The sequence below is a fragment of the Callospermophilus lateralis genome, chromosome 2 (assembly GCF_048772815.1).
Source record: "Callospermophilus lateralis isolate mCalLat2 chromosome 2, mCalLat2.hap1, whole genome shotgun sequence".
Lineage (NCBI taxonomy): Eukaryota > Metazoa > Chordata > Mammalia > Rodentia > Sciuridae > Callospermophilus > Callospermophilus lateralis.
Window position 1 is genome coordinate 161,164,692 of NC_135306.1, and position 16,718 is coordinate 161,181,409.

General features: G+C 45.1%; 1 protein-coding gene across 1 annotated transcript in view; it reads right to left on the minus strand.

Moving 5' to 3' along the window:
* The window catches only part of Galnt18 (polypeptide N-acetylgalactosaminyltransferase 18), a 333,826-nt gene extending 322,427 nt beyond the window's left edge, over positions 1-11,399 (minus strand). The window contains exon 1 of the mRNA XM_076844211.2: positions 10,762-11,399. Coding sequence (XP_076700326.1) covers positions 10,762-10,996 — 235 coding nt within the window. The 5' untranslated portion in view covers positions 10,997-11,399. The remainder of the gene's footprint in view (positions 1-10,761) is intronic.
* Positions 11,400-16,718: the final 5,319 nt, after the last annotated feature.

Consider the following 16,718-nt stretch of genomic DNA (forward strand, 5'->3'; position numbering starts at 1 on the left):
ACCAGCACAAACAGGAAGAGAGATTAGCTCAATAAAGGAATAAAGTCCCATTTGCGAGTCACCAGTAAGATTTTTGCTTACTTTTAACTTCCCAGCATATAACTCAAAAGGTTATTAATACGGACTCCTACTGTTTGGGGCAAATAAACAGCTGCTGAGGTTTTGTGCCCAGACCACTTTATTAGTGCTTTCCTTTACAGCAATTTTCTTCCCTTCCAAATCCTGAGAGGCCCAGACAGCTAAAAACAGAGTGTGCCAAGGCAGAACGAATAACAAAGGAGAGAGGAGGCAGCCACTGGGGGCAGGGAGAAGGGGCAGGGGCTGCTGGGACCCTTCTCACATCTTCTCACACCTCTTCTGCAAGGTCGGCAGTCTAGGGTGGTGAGAGAAGACACTGGTGTGATCCAAGGGCTATTTCTACCCTGGGGCTCACTGTGAGGACATGAGGGTACCCACCATCCAGGTCTGCCCAGGGCTGAGGGCCTTCCTTGGTCTCAGAACTTTCCGTTTGATAACAGGGGAAATCTGGGGCAAACCAGGACAACCTGGTCACTGCAGACTGCCTGGGCACAGGAAAGCACTCAGCACCAGGCCAGGTGCACCACAGGTGCGAGAAAGTCACAAGTGGAACTTGAATGAGCTCTGGCTGCTGCTGAAACTCTCTGCTTTTCCTACAGGGACAAATTCCCAGGGGCCCATGGTGATCCACAATGATCAAAGAGAAAGGCTCTCTGGGACCTCTATGGTGGCACCTCACTCATCCCTTCAGAGAAAGACCTTGCCCCCTGCCTACCCTAACCTCAGGATTCCTTGCAGACTCAAGGACAAATGAGGCTCCCTGCCTGGCTCCTTCTCTCAGCAGTCTCCCGCCTGACCAGAGGCCTCCAAGCTTACACTCAAACAAAATCTTCAATAAAATGACCTCCAAATCCTCTCCATTTAAATTGTTTGTCTTCTTTTCTACTCTGTAGAGAACTTAGATTTTGTAGACAGCTTCCTGGCTCCATCAACCATCGGCCCTGTGACCTTGGACAAATTCTCTATATCAGTTTGTTCTGTTGCTATCACAAAACATCTGAGGCTAGATAAAGTATAAAGAAAAAAAGTCTTATTTAGCTCATAGTTTTGGAGGCTGAAAGTCCAAGACCAGCCAGCCCCCAAGTTCAGCCTATGGTTAAATGGTGAGGACCTTCTGGCTACATCACAACATGGTGGAAAGCATCACAATAGGAGAATGTGTAAGGCAGAGAAAGCAGTCATGTGACAAGACAGGAAGCAAGAGAGATCAGGAGCCAGGTTTGCTCTTTTTATAACAATTGCTTTCTCAGGAACTAACTGGAGTCCCAAGAGAACTACATTAATCCCCTCCAAGGGCATTGCTCTCAGTAACGTGATCACCTCCCACTAGGCTGCACCTATTAAAGGTGCCACCACCCCAACCCCACCACACTGGAGACCAAGCTTCCAGCAAATGAAGCTTTGGGAGACACACTCAGGTCACGTCCAAACCACGTGGTCTAAGTCTTAATTTTCTCACCTCCAAAAACAGACCCTGTCAAGTTTTAAAGATGAAAAGCAATCCATTGGTGTCCATTAAAATCAACAATGTAATAAAGCAATGATGCTGGGCAGCCCTGGCCCAGGCTCTGACACAGCAGGGATTTGCTTCCTCCCTTCCCCATACAATCAACCTGCAACCGCTTACATGCCTATTACTCATTAAATAAATCAAAGATTGATCTAGAATCCTCCTTTGTCACTGTAACCCTCTCTTAGCTTTCCTGCTCTCACATTCGTTGGCCTAAACGATTTCTCTCCTATTTTCCTGCATCCCCAGATGCCATCAGCATGACACTTAGGAATGCAAGCTTCAAATCCTGTCTTGCAAGGGTCCCTGAATTACCTTCCGGCTCCTGTTGGATCTCAAGGGCCTTGCACTCTGAATTCCCAGAGGATAGAGATGCCTGGACAGGTCAGAAGCTGGTGAGTCCAGTGCACCTCCCGAGATGGCTAAGATACAGCACCTGAGAATCTTAAATCAGGGTGCCCCACCCCGACACAGAAACTCAGGACACTGGTAGAATGAACGCACTTGTGCCCAAGAGTGGGCCCCCTGCCTCCTGTCCAGGCATTGCTTTTCACTATTCTCACCTGTCCCAAGGTGAAGGGTGCACATGGCACTTCTCTGGATCTTCCAAAGCCCTATGCTTTTGTAAGCTCTTAAAGGACAGTGGAACGCAGCCCAGTTAATTACTCCCATCAGCTCCAATAGCATCCTAGCAGTGGCTTCATACAAGAATCTCCCAGTATTTCCATGGAACTGAATACCTAGGTGTTTCAACTAAAATCATTAGGGCAGCTTCTTCTCTCCAAAACAAACTGTCACAAAACTGGAATTGAATGTCAGGAGGTGAAACAGAACTACATCTCAGAACCGCATAACCCCTGCAATGATCTGTCTAGAAATACATTTTAATCCCTAATTGCATAGCCAAAAAAAAAAAAAGAATAAAACCTGCCAAAACATTAGCATTCATATAACCAGGAATCACTCTGCTTAAAGTTTCAGTTGACTACACTCAGCAGAGTTGTGGGGCATAGACAGACCCACAGAGAAGATTCCGGAACAGCAGTTGTTCCAAATTACTGCCACAACACACCGTGCTTTGGAACAGTTGTGAGGTAATTTGTTATTAACAATAATTTAAGTACCAAAGCTTATGAATGATTAACTTTAACTTTATAAATTAAAGAGATTTCAAGGTTGTCACATTGCCTTGCATACTAATCTGCTTTCCTGGGAGAGAAAGACAGGGACACAGTGACAATAGATACAACATGTGGGGTGCATTCATCCTGGTCCTGCTCTGGGGTGCACAGCCTGCATGAGAAGCCATGTGTGGGAGGAAGGGGAAACACTGAGGATCCCTATGCACAGTCAAGCATTGCCTTGCACAATGGAGCTGACTCCGACCCCAAAGGCAAAGTGGGATTTGATAAGATAACCACTGTAGAAGTCATGGAAAAACCATATCCCTGCCAAACTTAAATCCAACCCCCCGACCACTACCCAGCCTTCCAAAGGCATTGGAGGGCAGCATGCAAAGCACAGCCCACCATTCATTCAAGGTTTGGATTAGACCTTGGATTAGACCTCAGCCGCTCCGCCTCTTGCTCCCCACTTCAGCATCCATCCAACACTGAGGGCTTCTAGGTTCATGTATAAGCCTCTCTCCCCCAGAGCCCACTATGCTCCTTTCAAGTTACATTCATCATCATACTCAATTGGCTGTTTCCCCAAAGAACCTTCTGTGCAGCATCACTCCAGCTGGGTGGCCCTCCAGCATGCTTCTCCATGGGGCAGAGGGTTCGTCTCTGGCTCCTGGATGGAATCAAGCAATGAAAAGGGACAACGAGCCTAAAGAGACCCTCAATCCCCACAGCAAAGCCATAGGCCATTCAGCTTCCTGAGTTAAGCGAGGTCACAAATCCTACAGGATGGCAATGAAGACGCTCCTGTCACCTTGTATGTGGCTCTGAATCCCTAAACATCTTCAGAAAAATCAGACCCGCCTGACCCAAGTGGCTGAAGTTGACCTTCAAGGCCAGCCCAGAAAAACCAGACTGTGGCTCTCCAACATTTTTCATTCTGAATTTTCCTTGAGATTCTACACCAACCTACTTATCAAGGGCAAATAACAATTTATGTCAAGTGAGTGGGAAAGAATGTGGAATTCATTTATTTTACAGCCTACACATTTCTGGCTAAAAATGAAAATTCTTTGGCCATGGGGAAAAGTGTATTCTTTGGCAAGGTTTTTCTGTCCTGTGAAGATGTGGTCCTGGGATAATAGCAAAGGTCATCAGGCTCAAACCTAAACTCCACTATTGAACTCTTTCAAAATGCCGATCACTGTTACTAATATAATCTTGTGTGCAATAGTTCCTGCCAGCGGACAAATAGATTTACTCTTGAAACGATGCCCTTTCCTCCAATCAACTCCAAGCACTCAGAAAACGTTATATTTCCTTTTTCCTAAAGCTGCCACATCAAGGAGCAGATGAGGAGACCAGCCAGTTGTAGGCAACTTCCGAAAGCTACAGGGGGCAGAAGAGCAACCATGCCTAGGACATTTTCTGATTCTGGGAACCATATATAGCTTGTAATCGTGGCAAACAACCTGCTGTTATGGACCTGATGTACATTAATATGCACGTAACATGCCTAATAAACTTTCAGGAAACAAAATGCAGTTAATAACCCATTTCTCCCATTGTTGGGATGATCTCGACTCAGTGAAGTGAGATAATGGATTTAGAAATTAGTCATATAATGTAATACATTATTAATCACGGTATTCAAAAGGGTAAATAGACATTATAAGAACACCACCCAGGAATTCAATTTCCTTTCAGATTTGTTTACTCTCCTTAATTCTTTATGCTACCAACATCTTTCACAAAAATGTAATAGTCTGGTCTCTTCTCCCCAAACAGTGATTCTCAACCTTTTTAAAAGAAGAAGAAGAAGAAGAAGAAGAAGAAGAAGAAGAAGAAGAAGAAGAAGAAGAAGAAGAAGAAGAAGCTGATCCTTTTGAAAAAAAGGAAATATTTTACAGAATATCAAATATAAAACTGATGAAAGAGAAGGTGTACTGGTTGGAGGGGAGGAAGGCAGACCATGAGGGGTCTAGGAGACTCCTCTTGCCCTCTTGCTTTCCAAACCCAGATCAAATCTTCTGGAAATTTGGAGCTCCTGAGGACACAGTGTGAAAACCACTGACCTAAGTCATCTATTTAAAACAAGACTTATGTATATAATATATAATACAGGTATCATGTATATTTTCATTAATTAATTTATTTAAGAAATCTACAAATTAAACATACATGTAAAATACACAAACCATAAACACGGATAATCCAAGAGAAAATGGTTCCCAAAAAATGAAAACAAACATCAGGATGTGGAGTAAAATCGAGTTCTATAGTGATCAAAGGAGTACAAGTCAAAGGGCCAGAGCATTTGACAGTGATTCCATTTGCCCAGAAAAAAGCTGAATGATAACACCCAGTGCTGGCCAGACTCCATGACACTGGTACAACGGTACATTGTTGGTGGCTGTGTAAAAAGGTTTTCCTTTTGAAAAGCAACCTTTCATAAAAAATGTTTATTTTGTCAGCAACAATCCCACTTCTGGAAATGCATTCTTAAAAAAAAAATTAAAAAGGAAGTGAAGGTATTCATTTTTGTTTTAACTATAATAGCAAAACAAATATCCCATGATAGAAGAGGTCATTGAATAAATAATAGCATGTCAATGACGGAATACTCTGTAATTATTAAAAATAAAGCATAAAGCCTGGTGTTGGGGTACATACCTATAATCTCAGAGACTCAGGAGGCTGAGACAGGAGGATCACTGAAGTCAGCCTCAGCAACTTAGCAAGATGCCATCTCAAAATTAAAAAAAAAAAAAAAAAAAAGAAGAAGAAGAAGAAGAAAAGAAAAGGACTGAGGATGTAGTTCAGTGGTAAAGCACCACCACTGGGTTCAATCCCCAGTACCAAATATATATATATATGTATGTTATAGGTTCTCTTGAAAGACCCTCTACTCAACCCTACAAATGAAACATGCTTTCCACTTCCTCTGTAAAATAAACTCCAGAATGCCTTTGCCTTTGTCCATGCACATGGGCTTTCCTCTAGCATCCCTGCTCACATCTCCTCCTGTCAAGCTGTATGCTTTCCAGCTGTCCAGTGGGATTGTTCCCAAGTGTGTTTATACTATTTGCACTTGTCGCCGAAACTGCATGATTGACTTACATATTATGTAAACCAATGAAATATGACCACTAAAAAGACGGGAGTGGTTGTTTCTAAGAAAAATGTAATGCTTTGGAAAGACTTTATACAAGATAGTCACATAGCAGACAAATTACATATCAGCAAAATCATTGCAGAAGATCAGACAAAAGTTATAAAAATTTGAGACTACAAAACAGACGGAGATGGCTTCCTAAGCACCTTTCAGTTCCCAGTGAAATTTAAAACAGAATAGAAATGAGTTTCTGTAAACAGGACACCAAAGGAGTGGTTTGTGCAATGAAGGGGAGAGGAGCATATTGTCAGACTCACCCCAAAGACAAAACTTTGTCCTGACATGAGAAGACTGGCCAATGGATGCACATTTTGAATAACATTAGAAGCAGTTACTCCATATTTGTAATATTTTGTTTGATTTCCCTCTTGGACCCAATATTTCAATTAATAGATTAACTTAAACTCCAAACAGGTTGAATAAGAACAATTCTTTCTATTATCTTTTGGAAAAAAATCCACCATGACACAGATAAGAGACATCTCGTTCACCATTATTATCCCCAATCATTCCCCTTGCACAATGCCTGGCACACATTAGACCCCCAAGAGAGATACTGAACCAATAAATTATGTAGCAAATATAGAAAAATGCTTCTACCAAATGCAAAGTGAAAAAAGAAAAATATAAAATGAATTTAAATCATGACTTCATCTTCATTTTAAAATAGGAAAGCAAACAGACAAGGTACTAACCAAGAAAAGGAGAAAGCCATTTTTGTTTCTCCTGGACTTCCAAAATAAGAAGCAAATCAACACTTCATTTCCCTAAGTTCTGCAACACTAAGTCTTCCTTTAGCAAAACCTCTCCTTCATCTACCTCACTATCTCAAGGTCCCGAGATTGAACCTGTTCTGATACTTATTTTGTGTTTCCAAACTCTCAGAATTATTGTTTTAAAATCTGAAGTTACTCACTAGCTCAATTAACATTTACTTTGTTTAAAAAAAAAACTCAAAAATACAATTTGCATTCCCAAGAGATTCCCAAACACCATCTAATTAAATCATTCAATCAGAAAACAAATTAAAATGAAATATCACTGCAATCCCCAAGAGGAAAATAAACTTTTCAGTCATGACTAGAACAGATCTCTAGGGTGATGCTCCAAAGCCTCTTCTAATTGCAAGTTCTATCGAACATCCTGCAGAATGTTCTGTGACATTTGCAGCTTCCAGGACAACTTTCCTTCCAAAGAAAAGAGGAGCCTGAGCAAGACTCCAAAACAAAATATATCCTCTGGAGAATGGCACCACTTGTATTAATGACTAATTGGTGCACTGGCCCTCAACACTGGGTACCAATTTCATTTATCCACTCAGCCATCCAGCACCCACTCTCTGTAGAATTTCCAGGACTGCCCTGGGTGGTCAACAAGCATTAGTTAAGTGCATGTAACCTCTGCCCCTCATCAGGACACAAAACACAGCCCACAGCTTCCTGAGCTTATCTAAGGTAAGCATCTCCACCCAGAAAGACTACTGACTCCAGTTGTCCCTCTATTACCCTTGAGGTTGCTCACTCTGACATCCACTTCCGCCATTGTCAACTGACTCCTGGAGAGCGCCGTTTCCCTGTGACCCTATGGCCCATGTAGGGGACAGTATAGTGTATGCTTTACATACTCAGAATACAGACTCAGAAAAACAGAGCAGCAGATGATGGCATTTTCCCAGTCTCCAGAACCCAGAGTTAAAATAAATGTATTTTCTTTATATATTAAAAATAAATAAATAAAAAGAAAAAAAGAACAAAGACCCTGTTTTACTCAGCTTTTTTGCTGCTGTAACTAAAAGATCTGACCAGAATAATTTTAGGAGGAAAAGTTTATTTAGGTTAGAGGCTCACAATTTCAGAAGTCTCAGTCTGTAAGTAGCTAGCTCCATTCCTCAGGACTCGAGGTGAGGCGGGACATCATGGAGGAAGAGTGTGGCAGAGGGAAGCAGCTCACATAATGATCAGAAAGCAGAAAGAATCCACTCCCAAGATACAAAATATATATATAGCCAAACCCGAATGAACCACTTCCTCCAGCCACACCTCACTTGTCTCCAGTCACCACTCAGTTAATTCCATCAGGGACCAATTCACTGATTAGGTTAAGGATATGCCCCAATCATTTCTCCTCCAAACCTTCTTGCATTGTCTCACACATGAGCGTTTGGGGGATACCACATCTAAATTGAAATGGCCTGACCTTGGACCAGTCAAGTAACCTCTTCATGCCTTGGTTTCCATGTCTGTAAAGTAGAGTTACTATTATCTACCTGATTAGAAGTGAGGAGTCAACAGGTCAACACAGGCAAAGTTCTTAGAATAGTAGATGCTGTCTAGCTCCTCTCCGTTCCATGATGTCAAGTGGATTGTTCAAACTGCTTTACAGATGGGAGGGAACTTGACAGTGGATACACAGGCATGGCCCATTTCCAAGCACAGGGGTCTGATCTCATTGTCCTTTCCCTCCCTCTGCCTCACAGCACTGCATGTGACCAGTCCCCCTTTCTGGGCCTCTTACCTGTGTTCCCTAATCCCAAATTCAGGGATGGCTCTGGCACCATGGAGAGAGCTATAGTCATTGACACACTGAACTCCACTGCCTCATGTCTAGTCTTTACCAAGTCACTGCCCTGCCCCACCCCACTATAAGTTGTGGCCTTGGCCTTTCTTTCTTAAGATTACAGACATTTAGGAGTGTTCAGAGGAGAAATTGCACATCTAAGAGAACTGGACCCATGTTCCAAAAGATCCTGGTCTCTTTTTTATCCATCTCCCCAGTTTTTTTTTTTTTTTTTTTTTCAGGTATAAATTTGAAAGTTCTAAACAATATGCAGTTACAAGGTTTCCTGGAAAAAAATCACCAAGGTTCCTCTCACCTTCAACATTTCATGCATTTTCCCATGAAGCCTTATAAATCATGCCACCTGGTCCACCATCAACATGATGGGCCCTTTGTGCTGAGCTCACAGGCTCCTAACTTACCCTCCATGTTTCCCCAGTGGTACCTTGCTCACCTACTCCCTGATCAGACAGAATGACACAAGAAGATAATTTTGAGCACACATACACACTCACAGTATATGTGAATGAAAATTTCTTGAAATCTATAGGCAAAACCAGAAGTGTCAAAGCAAGATATGGCCTTATGTCTCCCACAGAACATTATGAAAAGCCCTGTGGTGAACACTGTATTTCTTTTGCTGATTGTCAAGCCAAACCCAAAGGATGAAGATGACAAGTAAGAAATAGCAACAGGCAGACATCAGAGAGACATCAGAGTTTGTCTGCCAAACTCAATGCCAGGTTGAGAGGCAGAGGCAGGACTGAAGAAGAATTTGTCAAGGATCCCTCTTCTGGGAAACTGTCAAAGCCACCAGCTTGTTTTTAAGATTAGTCAAGAAGCACAATAGATATGGACAGCTCTCCAGACTCACCTGAACCTGGCTGAGCCTTCCCTGGAAAGGAACAAACCATTCTGGCCACTTGCAGAGGTGCATGCGCCAGATTCAGAGAGAACAGTTCCCTACCCTTCTGGCAAGGGTAGCAGGTGCAAGGATTGGAACCCAGACACCCAGGTGTAAACAAGAGAGCTCCTGGGGCAGACAGCCTTCAATTCCACCCAATATTGTCAAGGTCCTCCAGTGCTGGCCCCAGTGGTTGGTGGGCTTGCCAGGTTCACAGGTGAACTAGGCTTGGCCCTGCCCTTAAGAAGCTCACACTCCTAATAGAAAGCAGGGGATGCCAAAAAGTGACAAAAAGCAAGTGTGAGCATGAGGAACCTGTGTCTGTGAGTGTGTGTGGGTGTGTGTGTGTGTGTGTGTACACGAGGCTCCAGTGCCCAGAACTCCATCCCTTCCTTCTGACAGCTTATCCTATGGGGTTACCTCAGGAGAATGCCCCGCATCCCACCCTCCTTTGAGACTCCCAGCGACAGCCTGGAGTGCACCGGTCCAGAGCAGTCTTGGACTCCTGGCCCACCCAGTGTAGGTCTGTCCGGAGTCCTACCCCGCATAGGTCTGTCCGCTCCACCCCAGCCGCTCCCTGGGCCTGGAAGAGGAGCTACTAAGGGATCCGCCTGAGCCTGGTGCCGGGAAGGCTCAGCCCAGGGCGGGTTCTATCTGTCCTGGGCGGAGGCACCACCGCAGGGAACAGAGCTCAGGCTCCAGCGCTTCTTCCCGGGTTTGACACCTGCTTCTAGGGAGGGTCCTAGACCAGCGGGCCATAGTAGAGGTGAGAACCACTATTGGTTTCATTAGCCACCCAGTCACAGATGCATCCCTGTATTCCCAGTCGCTGAGGGACCGAGCATCATTGGGAGGCTGGCATTGAGGCTCGGGCTGTGGGGTATGCGATCTTCCTAGCCTGGGCTTGTCCCGAAGCCTGTGGTCCTAAATGCCAACAGCTAGAGTCAAGCGGGATCTCGTTGTTAGTCCCTTACAGTAACCTAATAAGCTCTTTCGCACTCCTACTCTCTTGTACACACACACACACACACACACACACACACACACGTCCACACGCACGCAATTTCAAGCTGGACTTGTGTGCGATCCCGAAAGCCGGTGAGCAACCAGCCTGGTGTCACACGCACATTTCGACACGTGCGCAGCGCGCCCCCATATCGACTGTGAGCTGCCCACACCCGCTTGTGCAGCCCCGCGCACACACACACATGTGCCCTGGGAAAGCGCGCAGAGTCTCAGATACTGAGGGTCCTGCACGCGGGTAAGAGCTAACAGGAACCCGATCCCCAGCCCACAAGCGTCTGCGGCCCCAAAGCCCGGCACTCGCGGGATTGATGCGCACTAACCCCAAACACCCAGCGCGGTGTGGGCACTCCCGGGTCTCGTGGGCGGCCCAAGTTTCCTGCGGCGCCAGTACCTTGGATGTGCTGCTTGATGACATTCTCCAGGTGGTCCAGCCGCTCGATAATCTTCAGAGTATCCCCTTTGTCTTCCTCCAGCTTCTTGTCAGGCGCCGGCTCCTGCCCCCGCACATACACGCTGGCGATGTAGTTGGTGACCCAGCCCACGTACAGCAGGCATATGATGTTGGTCATGCCGCTCAGGATCACGCAAGTGGACACCAAAGTTTTGGTCTTCCTGGTGCACACCATTCTGGACTCCCACCTCCATATAGAGCTCCCGGGGGCCCCTCCTTGATGCGCGCCCGGGACTGCCCAGCGATCACACCCCCTAGCACGCTTGGGGCTGCACTTGAGTCGCGAGGTTCTCCAAAACCGGGTCCGATGGCTGTGGACCCGCGGTGCCCAAGTTTGCAGCTCGCGCCGCTGGCTACCAGGAGAGAGCTGACAAAGGAAATGAGACAGAATTTTTTCCAAATTAAAAATCCCTGAGCCTTTCTAGAACGGTCGCGGGTGGCCAGCAGCTGCGCCACCCGATGCACACGTCTGGGAAACTTTGCCACTGCCTGGGTACGCGGCCGCGCCGCTTCCCATCGCCAAGCTCCGGCTGCCTTGGCGGTCCGACCGGCCCGCGCTGCTAGCAGGACGGCGGCGGCGGCAGCGGCGGCAGGGAAAGCGGCGGAGCAGACCGGACCGGCCCCCTCCGAGCGACAAGCGCCACCACCAATCGCGCTCCGGCTCGGTAGAGGGGCCGGGGCTGGGCGGCTGCGGACCAACGAGGAAGGCGCGGGGGGGCGGAGTTCGCCCCGGGCCCCACCTGCTGGCCTCCCTAGCTCCCGCCCCCAGGGACGCGCCTGAGCCTCCACCCGTGCCCGCGCAGGCTGCCCTTACCCCAGGCTTCCGAAGATGGCTCGCCTCCAGCCCCAGCCCAGGTCGGCAGATTCTGCTTGTAGGGGAATTCCAGCTCTTGCCCTTGCTCTGGTTTTTGCGCAGGAATCCCTGACTTCCGGGGATCTCGGGGTTCAGTTCCCCTTATCTGCCCTGACTGAGGGGCTTCTGGAGCAGGTCCCACCAGAAAACTGACTCCGCTATCCTTTTGCGGTTGCCAGGACCCCAAGAGACCACTTAAGCGGTCAGACCCTGTGGTCATCCACTCCTTCCTTGGCCTCACTTCGGCCTCCATCCTGCCCTTTATTTCCTGGCCCCCTGGGGTGTCCCAGACTTGGCAGTTGTCAAAGGGTTCGAGATTCCCCCGTGAATCTTCTGGAAACAGAATCGGTGACTATTAGATGTCTCTGAACCACCTATTTCTGCTTCCAATTTCTTTAAACTGGGGCTTTTTAAAACATAGATTTCCCTACTCTAAGTTGCATTGTTCTGGCCTGGAAGTCAGGGCTGCAGCTGCTGCATGCACACCCTGAGTGGCCTGACTCTAACCTGACTTTTAGGGCTCAGAGTGGCTTTCTCGAGGGAATTTTTCAGAATTCAAAAAACTAGCCCTACAAAAGGAGGGCACAGAACCAAAGTAGAGGCACTTTATGGCCCGACCAGCCAAAGGCCCTTCATCCAGTGCTTTGCTGACAAAAGATATTGGGGAAAGAAGCACCAACTAGGGATCTGGGAAGATTTCTCTTCACCTCCAATTGGAGGAGAGAACAATGGGAATGGTAAAGGAGAGAGAGGAGAATAGTGTGCATGAATGAGACACATTCACGACAGGAGAAAATGTGCACAGTTTCTGGGGAAAAACAAAAATCAAGATAGGCCAGTCTGCTGCCTGCCTCCACAAAGAAGAAGTCCGGGGTCTTCTCCTCTTCTGCAAGCATAATTCAGCTCACAAAGGGCGGACTTGGGTTTTCTTCAGGCTGAATGGACTTAGTGGCAGTGGCTTTGGGCACAGCTGATGGCAAAAGTATCATCCTGGCTTCCACTCTGCACTCTTTCCCAAAGGGAGCCCTAGAAATTCAGCTCTTACCAGGATCTTCCAAATGTACCGCAAGTTAGACTGAGAGGAGACCATAGTTGTTTTTCACATTGGGGGGTGCAGGGGGATTTCAAATTAAAAGATAAGTTTCTAGAAAAAAACAATGTATGACATTAAATTTTGTACCAGCTGATGCTCTAAGATAATGTGTGACCACAGAGGGCATTAATATAACAAGAACACAGATAAGAGCACAGAATAGGCTCTCTTCTCTAAAAGGTCACCGGGTTGAGTTCACCAATTCAACGAATATTCCCTGGAGGGACAGTCAGACTCTGGAGTTCTAACCTCTGGACCATCGCTTCTTAGTTATGTGAGCTTGGACAAGTTTCAAAACATCAGTGAGCTCAAATTCCCCCAAGTATCAAATAAAAACAACACTCCACTGAAGGACTGGTTTTGAAGATTAAATGATAGGAAACACCAGAAAGGTACACATTGTGGCTGCTCAGGCTCATATTAATCTCCTTCCAGGATATGGTTCCTCCTTTCCCAAGGCCAGAGCACAATCACATAAGCTTCATCCTTCTATTTGGCAGTACTTGGTTTTTCTACCAAGCAATATCTCTTCTGTCTCCTCTAATGCAAGCTAACAGGAATTAAAACTATAGCGGCAAGGGGCTCATCTCTTCTTAGCTAGCTGGGCTCCAGTTCGTTGGCTTTCTATTTATCATGTCTGTCTTTACCATCAGTAGTGCAGTGGTCCGCACAGATTGATAGGCTATTCAAAATGGAAGACTGGTTGCCCCCAGGACCCTAACTTTCTATTCAAGACCACCTTGAGTAAAAGGGAACATAAAGATTTTAACCACAATGATCTTGCAGAGTCCTAGGTCAGAAGGTATCATCCAGGAACTGTTCACAAGAGAGCACACACAAGCTCTCTTATGAACAGTTTCTGTTCTGGAATTCATATCTTTGATCCTCAATTCAATTGCATTCAATCCAACAAGTAATTACTGAGCCTCTGAGGATTTTGTCTGAATGACAAGTTGACCTGGACACACCCAGTTTATTCTAGACATGTGGATATAATCTGAGCTTCATAGTCTTAATATGGGCCTCTTTTCTGAACCTGGAAAGCTGCTATCACTCATCCTAGATGGTGATTCTCAAGTTAGGTCATTTATCTAACCTATGAATGTCACCTCACCTTTTCTTTAAATAAATTCTGCTTTATGGAGTCATTATCAGGGTCCTGGAGAGTTCATCAGGACTGAAGAGGTAATCAGATAATGAATGTGAGCAGAAACTCTAAAAGTCTTTCTTTAAACTTCTGAGGATGTAAATCTGGTATCTCCTCTCACAAGAGGAAGTGAGAATGTGCTAAAGAAGCAGACATCCTTGGTAGGGTCTGCCCAATACAGCCTTTGGACTTCACCCATCTTTTACACTGACGAAGCTGCTATCCTCCTGATGAGATTTGGGAGTGAGCTAGTAGGACTCTCCTGCCCACATGCATAGCCTGAGTGTCATCTCACCAACACTAAGCTTTCATTCAAAATATCTTTGACACTAAAATAGGGAAAATCCAATTATTAATGGAGTGCAGCCACCAATCCATTATATTCTCAGAGGTTCCCCTGAACTGAGTTAAAGAGGAACAGTGAACCAATCTTGGGCAATGGCAGGAGTCCACTCCTCAGGGAGGAGTGTCAGTGTCCATCTATCCCACCAGATGGCAGCACCATGCAAAGCCTTGGGACTGGAGGTGCCAATTAGGATGCTGGGGCTAAAGAGAAAAAAAAAAAAACAGATCCTGATAGTGAAAAGCCCCAATCTGTATGCAGGCTAGATGGGGAGAGGGGTTGCCAGGTTCTTAAGACAACCTGGGATCATGGGGCTTCCAGCAAGGACAGATACAGGTTCAGAGACAAAGGCTATGGAGGTCTAAGATTGGATTCTGCCAAGCTATAGGCATAAGGTGCAGTGACTGAAAAGGCACCCTTCTGGGAGAGAGATGGCAATGAGACTAGTATTTTTTGGTACCTATTAGGTGTCAGGCCTAGTGTTTTCATATGTTGTCTTTGGAACACAGAGTAGAGTGCCAGTTGGCTGGGTTCATATCCACTTCCGCCATTTACTAACTATATGATCCTGGGTAGATTATTAAATGCTCCAGGCCCCAGTTTTTCATCTGCAAAATGGGGATAATAGTAATAACACCTACCTCATATGAATGTCATGAAAATCAGATGGATGAATTATATAAAGCATACTAAATGTACTATGTCAGTATTGGCTATAGCTATTATTACTTTCTCTGAGCACCAAAATAACTAAAAGATAAATGAGAGAAGTCAAGACATCCAGAAGGTGCTCTCCTCTAACTGTGAGCAAAGGTTTTTTTTTTTTTTTTAAGAGAGAGAAGTTTAATATTTATTTATTTTTTTTTTTTTTTTTAGTTTTCAGTGGACACAACATCTTTGTTTGTATGTGGTGCTGAGGATCGAACCCGGGCCGCACGCATGCCAGGTGAGCCACATCCCCACCCCAACAAAGGTTTTTCTTGATCCTCTTCTTTCACTTATTCAAGGACCCAAAGCACCCCTGAAAGGAACAGAGCAGATCCTGAAAGGAATCCTGTAACTACACACATCTAACCAACTCTGCCCACTTAATTATCCACTAAATATTTTCTGAGAGTCCAATCTGTACTAGACTCAATGCTGGGCACTGGTGGTCCAGAGGTGACTCACACCTTCATCCTGGCCCTGCACCTCTTTCATGACGGAAGCCCACAAACAACTTGACGTGTATCATAAGCTCTTATTTGACATATAAATATGGGAAAGAAAGGTACAAACAGTTGGTAGAGGCACCAAATTCCTTCCCAAGAAGCGACTGTGCACCTGCTAAGCACCTTCACTGCCATTTAGTCCCTAGATATCTCTACTGCACTGAACTTTCTTCCCTGGAGGAAAATATTTGCAATGTATTTAACAGACCAGGGACTGATATCTAGAACATACGAAGAATTCACATAAACCAATAAAATAGAAGGGCAAAACTATTTAAATGGAAAATTGGGCCAAGAATATAAGCAGACAGTTAAGACAAAATGTAAATGGCCAATAAACATATAAAAAGATGCTATAAATTTGTTAAAAATTAAAAGCATGTTTTTAAAAAACATAGATGCCCTGATTTACCTATCAGATTGACAAAAACGCATTATGATAATTTTCAAGCATTAGAGAGAACATGTGGGAAATAAGTACTCCCATATTCTTCTGGTGGGAGTATAATTGGTACAATCACTTTGGAATATAACTTGGCAGTAATGATGAAATTAAGAATTCACATTACCCTATGACCTGGTATTCAAAGTACGGTCCGTGGACCAGTTACATCAGCATCACCTGAGTGCTTCATAGAAGTACAGAACATTGGGCCCATCCCACATCTACTGAATCAAGTCTGTTTCAACAAAATCTCCTGATGATTCATACACACACAAAAATCTGAGAACCAATACATGTGAAACTGTGAGCCATGGGCTTTGTATTGGAAAAGAACCAGGACTAGCAGAAGTGGTCAAATTCTGAACTGAAGTTCTCTCCAATGTCCGATTTCTGAGAATGAATAGTTCTTAATATAATACTTTCAAAATTAGAATTATTCTTTAATTTCAAAAATGATGCCTCTGGTTATGCTGGGTTCTGCTTCATGTTTTGTGATCTGAGCTAGCCATTTAACTATCGTAAGCCCACATCCTCATCTGTAGGACAACAGTAATTATACCTAGCAACTAAAAGTTCAGCTTCACACACCAGGGGCTTCAAACACATCACACCAAGAACAACTCAAGCCTTTATGTTCGTATGATTCTGATGGTCAGGAAAATGGCCAACCTTTATGGTTTAAGGCCACAGAGAAGAGAGCAATACTGTGGGAGCAAGACTTTCACCAAATGAAACAAATGCACATACACACATTCACACATACCTACAAGAGGCTTGAGTTACTTGTGCTACCCATAAGGGTGTT